The sequence below is a fragment of the Anoplophora glabripennis genome, unplaced genomic scaffold (genome assembly GCF_000390285.2).
Source record: "Anoplophora glabripennis isolate ALB-LARVAE unplaced genomic scaffold, Agla_2.0 scaffold1940, whole genome shotgun sequence".
In the NCBI taxonomy this organism is placed as follows: domain Eukaryota; kingdom Metazoa; phylum Arthropoda; class Insecta; order Coleoptera; family Cerambycidae; genus Anoplophora; species Anoplophora glabripennis.
Window position 1 is genome coordinate 11474 of NW_019418028.1, and position 13718 is coordinate 25191.

Here is a 13718-nt window from a genome sequence, read left to right on the forward strand (position 1 = left end):
TTTTTTTTTAATAGAACACCCTGTATATTTATCGTTTTTTAAATGCCTCTACTTTTTCTGATTACAGCAAAATACCGGATATAAAACACAAATAATTAAAATTAAAATAGATAAAAAAAATAAAAATAAATCTAATAATATCAAGTGCTATCTAGGTATAATTGAAACTAACACAACGATGGTATAACCCCTTTTTCTTTTTAGTTTTGAAGATAAATTATTGCAATTTGGGACATCGTATTAAACTTCACTTTTTGACATTTTAACGATTTTTCAGTCACTTCCGGTTTCGGCGGAAATGACAGTAACTTACAAAATTCTTCATAATTTTCTGAATCCAATGATCTGAATAAGTGAAATTTGAGACATATTTTTTTTTTATTTTAATTTTTTGTTTTCCATTTAGGTTTAGGTGTGTGTTTCAGTTTACTCTAATCGACCCATACAATGCTACAAAAATCAAAAACCCGTTAAAAATACTAAACGATGTAATTTATTAGCAAATAAAGTTCATCGAAGAGTTTTTTGGGACGTACATATATTTTTCAAAAGAAAATATCTTTTGGTGGCACACCCTACCTAAAAATTATAGTAGTAAATTAACGCACGTTAAAGTTCGTCCTTTATAAATAATCGTGATTATCTCCAAAACAGTTGAAGATAAGTATAGGAAACCTCTATATCAGTCGACGCAGAATTTAATTCTACATGTTCCTGACTGATAAAATTGTTACTGTTTCATTTGAATAAAATTAGTTTTCAATCTTTGAAAATTACCGTGTTGGCCGCAAAATTTTGAGGACCTTGTGCATAGCTAGGTCAAATGTGACACATTTTCGGTGAATACATAATAAATACTACTAATAATGGAAGTATGTCCAATTATACAAATGGTAGAGATATTTAATATTATTCGCGACGTTTCATCTAGCATTTTTTTTTAAATCTAAATATCTCGAAAACGAAAACCATAAATTTTCAAGGCATGGACGTGGTGACAAAAATTACTCAAAATAACTCATAGAATCGACGAATAATATAAAAAAATGGGGTATTCCATTTAAAACAATGGAGATGACGTCACTTCCGGTGAAACCGGAAGTATCCCACTCTTGAAAGTATTTCAAGACTAAATTGAACACATATAGCTGTCAAAATTTAATGAACGGGTTACATGAAAAACCCTAAAAATTAAAATTAAAATTTTAAAAAATTTTTCTTACTTTTCAATAACAAAATATTATGCAATGTGTCTAAGCAAACATATGACATATTCTTATGTATATATTTCTGTAACCAGAAAAAGTAGAGGAATTTAATTTTGTTTATATCTTTAACACGCAACATTCAATTGTTTTTTTATATAACTCCATGATATCATATGCGTTCATAATTGTTTTTTATGTATTTATGAAGCGGCTGCCCAATTTATTTTGCACCCGGCCCTGTTATTGCTATACTGAAATTAATGAATTTAAAATAAATATCTTGCTTAAATTACACACATATTGATGTAACTAATATTATCTTATTTAAATAATTTCTCAAACCCTAGATAAAAACTCAAACCTCAAACCGCATTAACTGAAGCTTTTTTGTCGTATCTGCCTGTCGTAGCTGGTATTTTACTAATTTCCATGTCACGTGATATGAATTTATTCCGTTACCCCGTCATTTTATCTCAAGAAAACTGTATTTCCAAATATCTATTTAATGGATCATTTAACTATTGAACATAAGATGGCGCAGTATCGAAAGTGTAAAATTGACCGTGAACGATTAAATATCAAGTTTACATACATATGGCTCCTCCTTGTAACGAATTCGAGAACTAAAATTTGATCAACTATTCAGCCATAACAAATATGTATAATACTATATTTACTTATACAATGGTATTACCTATTCTAATTTACTTACAAAATTAAGTCAACATCTTGATCCAGTAGGAGTAAAATTTATTGAGTCACAAATTAAAAATTGCGAAAAGAAATGACCTATCTATAATTTAGAAAATAAAGCACTTGCTTTAGCGATTTGCAAACGTGGGCCAAGGTGCTACAGGTTTTTACAGAAATTTTTTGTTCTGTCCTCTAAATCTTCCATAAGGAAATATTTAGGCCGAATACCTTTAGATGTTGGAATAATAAAATGAAAAGTTGTTACGTAAATTATCAGAACGTGTTAGTAAAATGATTACAAGAAATAAAGTTTGTTGTTTAGTATTCGATGAAATAGCTCTGTCGGTCTAAATTATGACACTTCTAAAGATCAAGTAACGGGATACGTCGATCTTGGGTCCCTGGGCAGACAAAATGAGGTAGCAAATCACGCTCTAGTGTTTTTGGTGTAAGGTATTAGTAAACATTGGAAGCAGCCTATCGCGTATTATTCCACAAAAGACCTTATAAAAACAATTTCTGCGTCACTCGTTCCCCCACGTCGTAGTTTAATCACGTATTGGCCGCCTTGTTGCCATGACAACCGCCTTGTTGGCATGACAATCGCCGTAAACAACGCTACGAAGAGAAGCAGAATCACATTATAGGCTGTTGACTATGTCAAAATAAAGAGGGTACAAGGGAACTACAACGTAACAGAAATTTTATTGTTTGTTATGTTCAATTGACCCTAAAAAATGATAAAACCGCGGAGTGCTACCTTTTAAAGGGGTGTGTTTTTTTAAAAAATGTGGTATTTTCAGTTTTTTGAGTTTTACTCGAAAACTATGCATTTGTTCACTATAGTTGTCATCAGAAAAGTTGTAGCAAGTTGAATTTCCAATCGAAATGAGACCTTTTGAAGTTAAAAAAATTTATTTTTAACAAAAATATGCCCAAAAATCGAGTAAAAAAAAACCCGCCTCATTATCTCGGCCATTCTATAATTTGTGGAGACAAGTTACTTAGCAAGTATGTAACTTTTCTGGTTGCTGTAGAGCTTAAGGCAATGCAAAATTTACCAGAATCATGGGTGAAATAATTAGAAATGGCAAATTTTTCTTCAATTCTGTTAGCTACTTCCCATATGCTAACACGGAAATGTTAAAAAAACTTGGCCACTATATTCAGGTACAGTAATTTCAAAGTAGTTCTTATTTTTTACTCTTTCTGTTTCTTAGAGTAAATCTATTTCATCATCACTCAAGCTGGACAATGCGTCTAATAAGTCATCTGAATCACTGGACTCAAAATCGGACATCTGTAATATTTTAAAAAGTTTATTTAAAACACCGAGTTTTTTTATATTCTATTTTTTATTACCACAAGTAAAAATTCCATATTAATAATACAAGAATTACTATTTTTTTAAAGGGAACTTCCTGTATAAAATGTGACTATTTTTTACTAACATTAAACTAAAATCTTTAACAAAGTAATTATCAAAAACATAAACCTTACTTATAGGTTAATATTAACAAGATCACGTCATAAATTCCTTGAAAACTAGTTTCTTTCTACGAACACCAAAGCTAATATTTTTTATTACCTATTTAGTTTAATTACAGTCCGGAATGACATATTTTCATGATTTATAAAATTCAAAGTAGCTTACATTATTTATTTTAAAATTTTTAACACATCACAAAAATGACATGATTGATTTATAATTCAAACTGCCGCTTTTTATCTCCCCTCTCTACATACGGGACAAATGGAACACTAGCGCCCTCTTATTTTTGTAAGATTTTTGTTTACATGGAGTTCGGGCTCCTTGTATAGTCTCCATGGTTCCAACCCAGATTGAATTAATCTGGGATATTAGTCAGGGATGTTCTGTGGCCTATATATTTCATTGAGCGTACAGCATAGAAAATGGATCTTGTATATTATTTTTTCTATGGCGTACAGCAGATAGTTTACTAGGTCTATGACTTAGACACAGCAAATAAAACAATTTTAAATGCTGTGACTTGAGTTGAAAATTGAAGAGATGGGAAAAATAATAAAAGTTGTTGTCTGTGGAATGAAAGGAGTTGGTAAAACAACAATTTTAGAACAAGCTGTATATGGAAATATAACAAACAAAACTGTAAGTTTATAGAGATAACACTAAACATAATATGTATAACTGTGATAACAAAATTATTTCATAATATGAAATTTGAAATGTGAACTTAATTTGAACATGAATTTATATTCTCATATTTTTCATATTGCTGTAACAGCCGAATTCCTTATTACAGTATATTTATGTTACATCGGGCGTAGAGGACATACCTATTCAACAATTGTTGTATACAAATAAAATATTTAGAAAAGTTACAATCAAATCATGTAAACAATTACTTGTATATTTTTAGGAATTTTACCCTACTATAGAAGATATATACGTTGCAAATATAGAATCTGATAAAGGAACACGTGAAAAATTGAGGTTTTATGACACTGCTGGTATTGAACCGTCCCAGATTGCAACTGCTAATGGAACCACAAACCAACAATTACCAAGACATTACCTAGTTCTAGCTGATGGATACATTCTAGTTTATGACACTGGTAAATGTAATTCCCTCGATGCGATTATTTCTATAAAGAAAGATATTGACAGAAATAAAGACAAAAAAGAGGTAAGAAGTGACAAAATGTAACAATTCCATACAAAGTTCTAAAGAATTTCTTACAAAAAGTAAGAATAGTGTATGCACTAAAACAAAGCATGTACATTAATATGTCTTTAGTTTAGAATTTGTTTGTCGTTTGCAGGTTACAATCATTGTTATAGCCAATAGATATAGAGAGGAAGTTGAGGATTCAACACTGCAGAAAGCAACTCAGTGGTGCAACAGAGAAAAAATTAAACATTTTGTTGCTGCTTCGTTAAAAAGATCTACATTATACGAACCCTTTATTTACATTACAAGTAAATTAAATTCTTTACCTGGTAAAAGTAGTTTTACACCATTGTCTATGGGAAGAAAAGTAATAAAAGATGCAAATTAGTATGTGTGGATAGGATACGATGTCATTTTTAATTTCAGAATATTTGTCATTTTTGAAAATCTAATAGCTGTTTTGCATTGCGAATTTATTCATGAAGTCGTTTCGTAAAGAAATTGGACAAGTGTAGTGCACCAAATCTGCTGTCATGAATTTATTCATCAAGTTCTTTACGAATTAGAACATGTTGTAATTTTTATGAATTTTTTTTCGTGAAAGTCAGATGTACCAACCTAACAAATTTACAGCCTCAGATCAGTAATGGGGTTACGTTATTGGTATACGTAAATAATTGTGTGGTGTCGTACTCCTTTTGTGTTGTTTTTACTGATCTGTTGCTTACAAAAGCTCTAATATTTATGTTTATAAACAATGTCAAAACGGTGCCTACCGCTGTTGTACCATTACATATTTACGGAAAGGTGAGACATTTTTTTGAATGAAATTTGAAATTTATTAGCTACTTTTATCTGTTAGTAGAACTGATTCATATTCGTATGTCTTACATAGTGCATCTTATCTATGCATATGTCAAAGAAATTCACGAAGTCTGTTCTGTAGCAGCGTAAAATCAAACCCTTTATGAATGAATTGCCCATATTATTTAAAGATAAGGTATTGAATGTCTAGATTGTCGAGAGTAATTTGCATTTGTTGTATCAAAAAGAAATCACAATATTCTGCGTAACAGTTTGGCCTAAGTATTGGCTAAATTAATAAATTTTAAACTGATCCTCCGCAAAGGGTTACTTATTTAAAAATAAAATAACAGCAGAAAAAGGTCTCCTGGAGGGTCCCCATAATAGTATATTGGCTTAATTAAAAATAGTTTGCAAGGAAATATACATAATTACCATAAACAATTTGTTGCGTACTTTCTATTAATGTTGTACTGCACAGTAAATCTTGCCTTTCGTACGTTGGTATTTTTTTTCTGTGTGTGTGTGTGTGTGTAATTAATTAAGGTTCAATTGCATTTTTATACATAAGTATGTATATAGAGTGTTTCATTTCCAGTGTGCCAAACGAACACAGATGATAGAGAAAGTAATTTTGAGCAAAAAAGTTCATATCGACATGTGTCCGAAAACGCCCCCTTGTGGAGCTACGCCCCTTTAAAGGTAACTTTTTTTATTTGTCAAATTTTTTTCGAAAATCGAATTCCTTGACTATTTCTACACAAAAAAGATAATCTTGTTTCATTACGATATCTGCCACGGTTTTCCAAAAAAAGCCGATTTTAACTTCTTATGCTTCTACTAAAAATTAAAAAATATGTAGAACCTAGAATAATATTTTTCCTACAAGAACAAGTATATCTTTTTTATGTAGAAATGGTCAAGGATTTCAATTGTCGAAAAATGATTACGAATTTGACAAATAAAAAAAGTTACGGATTTTGAACCTTGACTTGCCCCCACATAGGGACGCCCCTGAGAACAATGTGTCAATTTGGTTTAGATAAAGTAATTCCTTGTGATAAATGACACCTCTGTATAAAATTTTATTCATTTATTTCGAAGCATTTTCAAGATATTGTAATAAAATTGCCTCTTTAAAGAGGCGTAGCGCCACAGGGGGGGGGGGGTTTGGACACAGGTCGACATGAACTTTTTTGCTCAAAATTACTTTCTCTGTTCGTTTGGCGCACTGGGAATGAATCACCCTGTATGTATTGTTACTTACCATTAGTAATCTTGTTTTACTTTGAAACAAATTTACGAATATTCTTTGAAATAATAAAAAATGTGTTAAAGAAAAATCATTTATTATTATTACTAATTCGTACAAATATACCTATATACAGGATGTTTCCAATTGGATAGGATAACATTGGTATCTCGGAAGTCAGAAGAAACGGTGATGAATAAATTAAAAAAATTGTCTACGGTCGTTTGGGTTCTTTTTGGAAAAAAAATCATAATTTTTATAGTTTTGGGTTGCTACCGGGTGTCTTGAAAATTACCGAAAACTATAACTGTAATTTAAAAAAATAAAAGATTGATGTTAATGACTCAAAATACTAAACTGTCAGTCATTTTTCAACAACTATCTTGCAAAAATATGTATACAGGCTGTTACAAATTCGCTTCTCACTACAGGGATCTTGAAAACGGTAAAAAATCAAGGCTAATATTAGATTTCGAAATATTCAAAAAAACCGGAGATTTTGGAAATCAGTTTTTATTTCATTTCAGCCTTGTTTGAGGTGATGTTGAAAAAAGAAGAACACTTTCTCAAGAACACTTTTTGCCCTCTATCGAATGGCATAATCAATTTTTATATGTAACGTTTCGTCTCTCCAGGATCAACTTCATTTTTTTAAATACGACCCTAGAAATTTTATTACATTTTTTGCAAGCCTTCATGACCCTCAATACTGTACTGCCTCAGCCCGAACCAGATTCAGACTTTTCTCGAAAAAATTCATCTTCAATGTATTCATTTGTCTTATTTTTTTTTTTAGATATCTATGTTGAATTATCGTACACTCTAAGTGTCGTTAGACCCTGTAAAATCTACACAATTATTTAAACTATTACCGTCACATGTTGCAATAAAACATTATTATAGTTTTAATCCCGTGCTGATGTCTAGGTTTCTCGAGTGCTCAAAATTCAAACAAATTTTGATCTAATTTTTTTCAGGATATTCATACAAATACATCGGACATGCTCTTTCACAATTGCAGTTACAGGTATAATAAATTCTGATCATATTATGTTTATCTTAATTTTCAACATTTGCCAAAACAGAAACGTTTTTGAACATCGTACTGTAACTTTTTAAAGTATAATATAATAATTTATTTGGATTTTTGATGATTCATATACATTTTCAAGAATAAATTTGTCATAATGAAATTAAAATTGTAGTAAAGTTTTAATTTTGACGCTAAAACTTATCGAATTATGTATGACCAGGTGATGGAGGCTAAATCTCTAATAATGTTTTAGTGTAACGTGTGATGGTAATAGTTTAAATAACTATGTGGATTTCACAGCGTCTAATGACACTTAGAGTGTACGATAATTAAATAAACATAGAAATCTAAATAAAAAATTTAGATAAATTTGGAACGAATACATTGAAGATGAATTTTTAGAGAAAAAACGTCTGAATATGGTTCGGGCTGAGGCAGTACAGTATTCGGGGTCATAAAGGTTCGTATTTAAAAAAATTAAGTTAATGATGGTCCTGGAGACACAAAACGTTAGCTATAAAAATTGATTGTGCCATTGTTCGATAGAGCGCAAAAAATTGCCATGAGAAAGTGTTCTTTTTTTTCAATTTCACCTCAAAGAAGGCTGAAATGAAATAAAAACTGATTTCTAAAATCTCTGGTTTTTTTCAAATATTTCGAAAACTAATCATTTTAGCCTTGATTTTCTAGAGGCGTAATGTTGGTCCCCCTTACCATTTCCGAGAGCCCTGTAGTGAAAAGCGAATTTGTAACAGCCTGTAGTTTACACGGCGTAATTTTGAGTGGGGGGTCATATTTATAAAGAAGCATGCTTTGACCTTTAGAAACATGTATCTATAGTTTATTTTGTCAAATCCGTCATAAAAACTAAATTTTTAAACTTTTTTAAGTAATTTTCGTACACCACAAACACTCGCCGCGAAAGCAAGTGGATGTTCACCACACAAACCAAGTATCCTAGCAAAAAACTCAAACGGTAATCAATAATGATAAATGAAATACACAAAAATAAATAGTCTGTCTACTAACATGAATTTTATAACACTATTTTCTCTGAATTTGTTACCGTCCAATATTATTGTATTGGCATTCAAAGCTCCCATAATCTTTTAAATGCTGCTACTTTTAACTACTTGGACCTCAGGATGCGCAGTTCGATTGGAATTTAATTACAAATTATTTTCTGCTTAAATATAACTTCAAATTCACAGTTAGATGTACTGCCAACAATTCATGTATTTGTAATACATGAATATTCCAGTGGCGGCGTACACAAGAATTAAAGTGCATTTAAAAAACTAATTATTTGACAAAAAAAAAAAAAGAATTTCAGATTCGTATTCGGGGAACACGTACTACTACCCTTAAAAAACTGACCCCCACTTAAAGTTACACCTTGTATGTACATTTACATTCATTTCAAAATATATAAAATACAATTTTTAATTTCATTTTTAAATTTTTAATTCATTTCGTTAGAAAAGTTTCACGGCTTTATTGTTGGAAATGGTTTTTTTTTGTGTTAATTATTAATTATTAATAGAACTTCCTACATGAACATTTTTATTGCAACTTGTGTTTTAAACGACCATCATTAATTTATTATTTATCTTTTTAATACAAACTTCTCGGCACAGATTTCCAATTCTCTTGTGAATCTAACGATATCACTCTGAAAACCTGATGGATCAAATAAAGGAGAAAAAAATTATTTTAAACGAAGCGTTTTATATGTGTTATATAGCCAGACAGCGGACAATTTGTGTCTTTAACCTTGAACATAGATATGTCATTCATAAACATAGATACATTATCCATGACGCAGTGGCGTGTCGGGTACGCATCGGGAATTTACGTGATAATTCACGAAAATTCCACAGTACATATATTTTTAGGCTTTATAGAATATTTAGACAATCAGGTACTGTATAACTTCATATTTATAAAATAAATTTCAGTTAAAGATAGTGTAATTTTTTTTTAATTGGAAATTACGAGTTAATGTAAGGAATACCCTCGGGCGACGCATATGATAGAATAGTCCAATCCACGCTCCATTCATAACAGGGGTGCAGTTTGAATTCTGACAAATAGGAATTCGATAAACCCAACTGATGTTGACCGAAGGACAAGAGATGGGCACGAGTGTAATTTCATTTCTTTAGACCTAAATTAACTTAATTATTTCCTCGTTTTACCAGTTCACATGATTTACGGATATTAAATAAAGGGTACAAATCTTCGCGAGGATAATACGATATATTTGCTATACATAATAATTATATTTTTCATAGTTTACACACAATACATTTTGGAACGCGCACGCATCTCTACCAAAATTTGACCTAATCTTGTTACGTTTTCGGGATAAAGACACACATTGTCCGCTCTCTATATACATAGCAGATTTCACATTTTTTAGGAAACAAAAAATATTTTTGATTTGTTTCTAATTCATTTACCCAAATTTTTTTCACAAGAGAGCAAAGACACCGCAGCCAATTTGATATGTTAACATTGTGTCCAGAAAACGATAGGCTATCTCTCGGTAGAAATTCGATTTTTCATTATAATCTCTTCGTTTTTCACTAAATATGGATAATTTTTGGGTGAAACCCCACTACTTTTTCAAATTTTAATCACCGTTTTTAAGACATTTTTAAGCTACATTCGAGATAAATGAGTTAAACCTCATGGTTTACAATATACAATTTTTGATATATGTTAGTAGCAATAAATAAATGAAAACAAAAATTTGTCAATTAGGTATGTCCAGCGAATAAATTTATTTGATCCCCTGTCAGATATTGCCCAATATTTCCCAGACACTATGTATATACAAATATTACACACGTATTATGTATTCTTAATTCCTATGAGTTTTATGATGTCTTATAAGATGTGCTTTCTGAGAAAACCTTTTATTGCAATATTCGCACAAGTAGGCTTTTTCTCCGCTGTGAACCAACATATGCTGATATAACTGTCCTTTTGTTGAAAATGCTTTTCCGCACTGATCGCATCGATAATTCTTTTCGCCAGTATGAATCTTGGTGTGAGTATTTAGATTACTAGAACTGGCAAACCTCTTAGAACAGTATGTACAGCCGTACGGTCTCTCAGACGTATGGATGGCTATGGTATGTTTCGTTAACTGCTGTGCTGTGGCGAATGCCTTATTACAGACTGTACATATATGGTTTTTTTCTCCAGTGTGGGTCCTCATGTGCGTATGCAGGTGGCCCCCGTTTGTGAATCGTTTATCACAAAGGTGGCACACATACGGCCTTTCCCCTGTATGTATCCGAATGTGATGAACTAGACCTGGTTTCGTTCGAAATATTTTCCCACAAGCGTCGCACTGGTGATGTTTATTAGGTTTTTTAACTCTGATTGGTTTAACCTCAACGGTATTATGTACCGATATGGCCTCCATCTAAAAAATGAAATGTATATACAGATTGTATCATACAGTATCATACACTTGTAAAGCAATAAATTAGGAATATTTTAAATTATGTTTTTTTTAACGTTAAAATTTTGAGGTCCTTATTATAATTTTCTTATGTATTTCATTCTACATAGAAAATGCACTCTTATGGAAGTTCATGAAGCTACTTAAATTTCGAAGAAACATGGAATGGTATTCCTTTTTCTTAGATTTTGAATTTTCTTTGAAAATTAAAGTTATATATTTTATATAAAAGGATCGATAAATGGTTTTTTAGGAGACGAATTCTAGGCTCATAAACAAATAATTTGGAACTAAATATAAAATGAGAAAAATAGGGGTGGCCCGTCCTGGAATATCAAAAAAGGCAGAACATATAGGCTGTTACAAATTCGCTTCTCACTACAGGGATCTCGAACCAGATGTTATTTTCTACAATTTTTTTTTTCTTAAAGTTACAGCATTATAAATTTTGAAAATTGGACCATTGTACCAAATTAAATTTAAATAGGTAGGTAACTATTGTAATGTTTTAGCTCTTTAGGTTATTTGGTGTCAATTAAAAAACTTGGTATGTCACAGCCATTTATTTATCTCTACTATTTATTTATAGGTCGCCAAACACACTTCTTATTTATTTACAGCTACACACAAGAATCTCATAAATCTTATATCTGGCAGTTCCACTCGACTGTTTATTTAGCGAGGCGAATATTCTCCCAGAATTGTTCGTCCATTGTCGTCCATTTTCGTCACACTATGAAGAAAAGTCAATTTTGTGAAGCATAATTATAAAAACCTCATTGTATCTGTCAGTTGATCATAACATGACATGCGGAATCTGATGGTGGTACACTTTTTGGAGGGAACCCCTTTAAGACAATTTTTCGTGGGCCCTCTTGTCTGTGGAATTAAAAAAGATTCTGATTCAAGATTTTTAGTTCATTCGAAATTTTCTCCCTCATGAAACTTCTTTTAAAGGAGCCTACAAATGGTCCCCAAGACAAGGCCACTTGAGTTTTCACCAGCATTAAAACACGTTATCTACCAAATTTTAATACAATACCTATGTTACTTCCATTTCTCCCAGACATATTGGCAAAATATGATTTAGCACTTTCATTTTTTGAAAATAAAAGTATATAGATCCTTAATTAATTATAACAGTCAAAGGAATTGGTCATTTTTTTAGTAATAAATAAAATTGACTTCAATTTGTTGATGAAAATAAATTCAGAAAGAAGTTGTAATAGGACTAGCTCTAATTTTACAAAAAATTTATAATGACTTCCGGTTACATTTTAATTTGAAGATGCGAAGAAATGTTCTAATAAGCTGGCCTATATTGAGAAATACTTATGTAAACTTATTTTTGCCAGCATAGCGAGGCATTCTTTGTGCTATTAGAATTTTAAAATATATTTGGGCAGAGATATACAAGCTATCGAGAATAGCTTAGGTACAAGTATTTGATTTTACTTCATCACATAATATTTTAATAGTTATAAAATAAGCTTACCTTTACATCTACATCATGAGGTCTTAAATCATTCAATTCAGTCTTCAACTGTGTACTTTTTTCAAAGTCGTGTAGGGACGAACTTGAGTCTGTGTGCATAATTTGGGGAAGTTGTTCCTGAATTTGTAGTTGCACTTCAACATTGTCAACTTGGATAATTTCTGCAGCATTAATTATATGTTTTTGTTGATTTGTCTCATTTTTAGAATATTTATTTGAATTAAACTTCTTTACATTATCAAATTCTAATAAATCTGGAGTTGAAAGGTGATTATAATTTTCTAAACACTGACGCAGTTTTGAATCTGAACTCTCACACTGAGTTTTAAACTGGAATGCTATATTTAATTTAGAAATACATTTTTGACAAATATATGGCGGCAAACCATCTCCTTCAATTACCTAAAATATAATATAGGTACTTTGGTAAATTTATTTACGATATATATTTTTTCAATATTTACAACAAATGCCATCAGTATGACAGCAAAATATCAGCATTAATTAGATTAAAAATACTAAAAATATTAGATAGTTTTAGACAATTAAAAATAATAAATATGAAATAATTAGGTTATGTAATAAAATAAATGTGGTAAAAAACATATTTAAATTACTAGTGTAAACAATACTTAAATTTTTTATTTAGTAAATAAATTTTCACCTTTACAAATGATTCAATACCTACATTTAAAAGAAATTACCTGCACTGCGGCACAAGCCATTATTAATATGGAAAAATGCGGAGGTTTTATAGGGTCAAATATATGCATTAATTTCGGACCTTTTTCTAAACATATTCTACATATATTATTTATATTATTTGCTAAGTAATAATTTAATATATCACTTGATTGAGAATTTTTGTTTCCATACGCCATCTTCTGCAATTAATAGAAGCGAAGATGTAAGGCTAGGCTATTTTTCGCGACTGAATGTTAGTGAGTGAATATCTGACATCTGATTTTATTTCTATCTCTTTTGATAGTTGTCATATGGTAGTTTAAATCTCTTCACTCGCTCATTCTACACACATTAGGGGTTTCGACAATTGTATCGGAGTGGTCGGAACAAGAAAATGCCTTACGCATATTCACTCTGATG

The 13718-nt window shown here is 30.7% G+C and overlaps 2 protein-coding genes across 2 annotated transcripts; one reads left to right on the plus strand and one right to left on the minus strand.

The window, feature by feature from the left end:
• Positions 1-3742: 3742 nt before the first annotated feature.
• Positions 3743-6700, plus strand: LOC108916241 (NF-kappa-B inhibitor-interacting Ras-like protein). Its single transcript, XM_018722449.2, has 3 exons — positions 3743-4032; positions 4304-4570; positions 4707-6700. Exons 1-3 carry the CDS (start codon positions 3934-3936, stop codon positions 4941-4943), a joined length of 603 nt encoding a protein of 200 aa, XP_018577965.1. The 5' UTR covers positions 3743-3933; the 3' UTR covers positions 4944-6700.
• Positions 6701-10066: 3366 nt separating this feature from the next.
• Positions 10067-13661, minus strand: LOC108916240 (zinc finger protein 235-like). Its single transcript, XM_018722448.1, has 3 exons — positions 13319-13661; positions 12615-13016; positions 10067-11080 (listed from the first exon to the last, which is right to left on the minus strand). The coding sequence occupies exons 1-3, from the start codon at positions 13493-13495 to the stop codon at positions 10511-10513; spliced, it is 1149 nt and encodes a 382-aa protein (XP_018577964.1). The 5' UTR covers positions 13496-13661; the 3' UTR covers positions 10067-10510.
• Between the last annotated feature and the right edge of the window lie 57 nt (positions 13662-13718).

Excerpts from the sequence above, each read along its gene's own strand:
- LOC108916240 (XM_018722448.1), bottom strand. The coding sequence starts at position 13,495 with ATGGCGTATGGAAACAAAAATTCTCAATCAAGTGATATATTAAATTAT. Across the intron at positions 13,017-13,318 it reads TGGCTTGTGCCGCAGTGCAG|GTAATTGAAGGAGATGGTTT; the intron begins GTAATTTCTTTT and ends ATTATATTTTAG. Across the intron at positions 11,081-12,614 it reads CTCATGATGTAGATGTAAAG|ATGGAGGCCATATCGGTACA; the intron begins GTAAGCTTATTT and ends TTCATTTTTTAG.
- LOC108916241 (XM_018722449.2), top strand. The coding sequence starts at position 3,934 with ATGGGAAAAATAATAAAAGTTGTTGTCTGTGGAATGAAAGGAGTTGGT. Across the intron at positions 4,033-4,303 it reads GAAATATAACAAACAAAACT|GAATTTTACCCTACTATAGA; the intron begins GTAAGTTTATAG and ends GTATATTTTTAG. Across the intron at positions 4,571-4,706 it reads GAAATAAAGACAAAAAAGAG|GTTACAATCATTGTTATAGC; the intron begins GTAAGAAGTGAC and ends TGTCGTTTGCAG.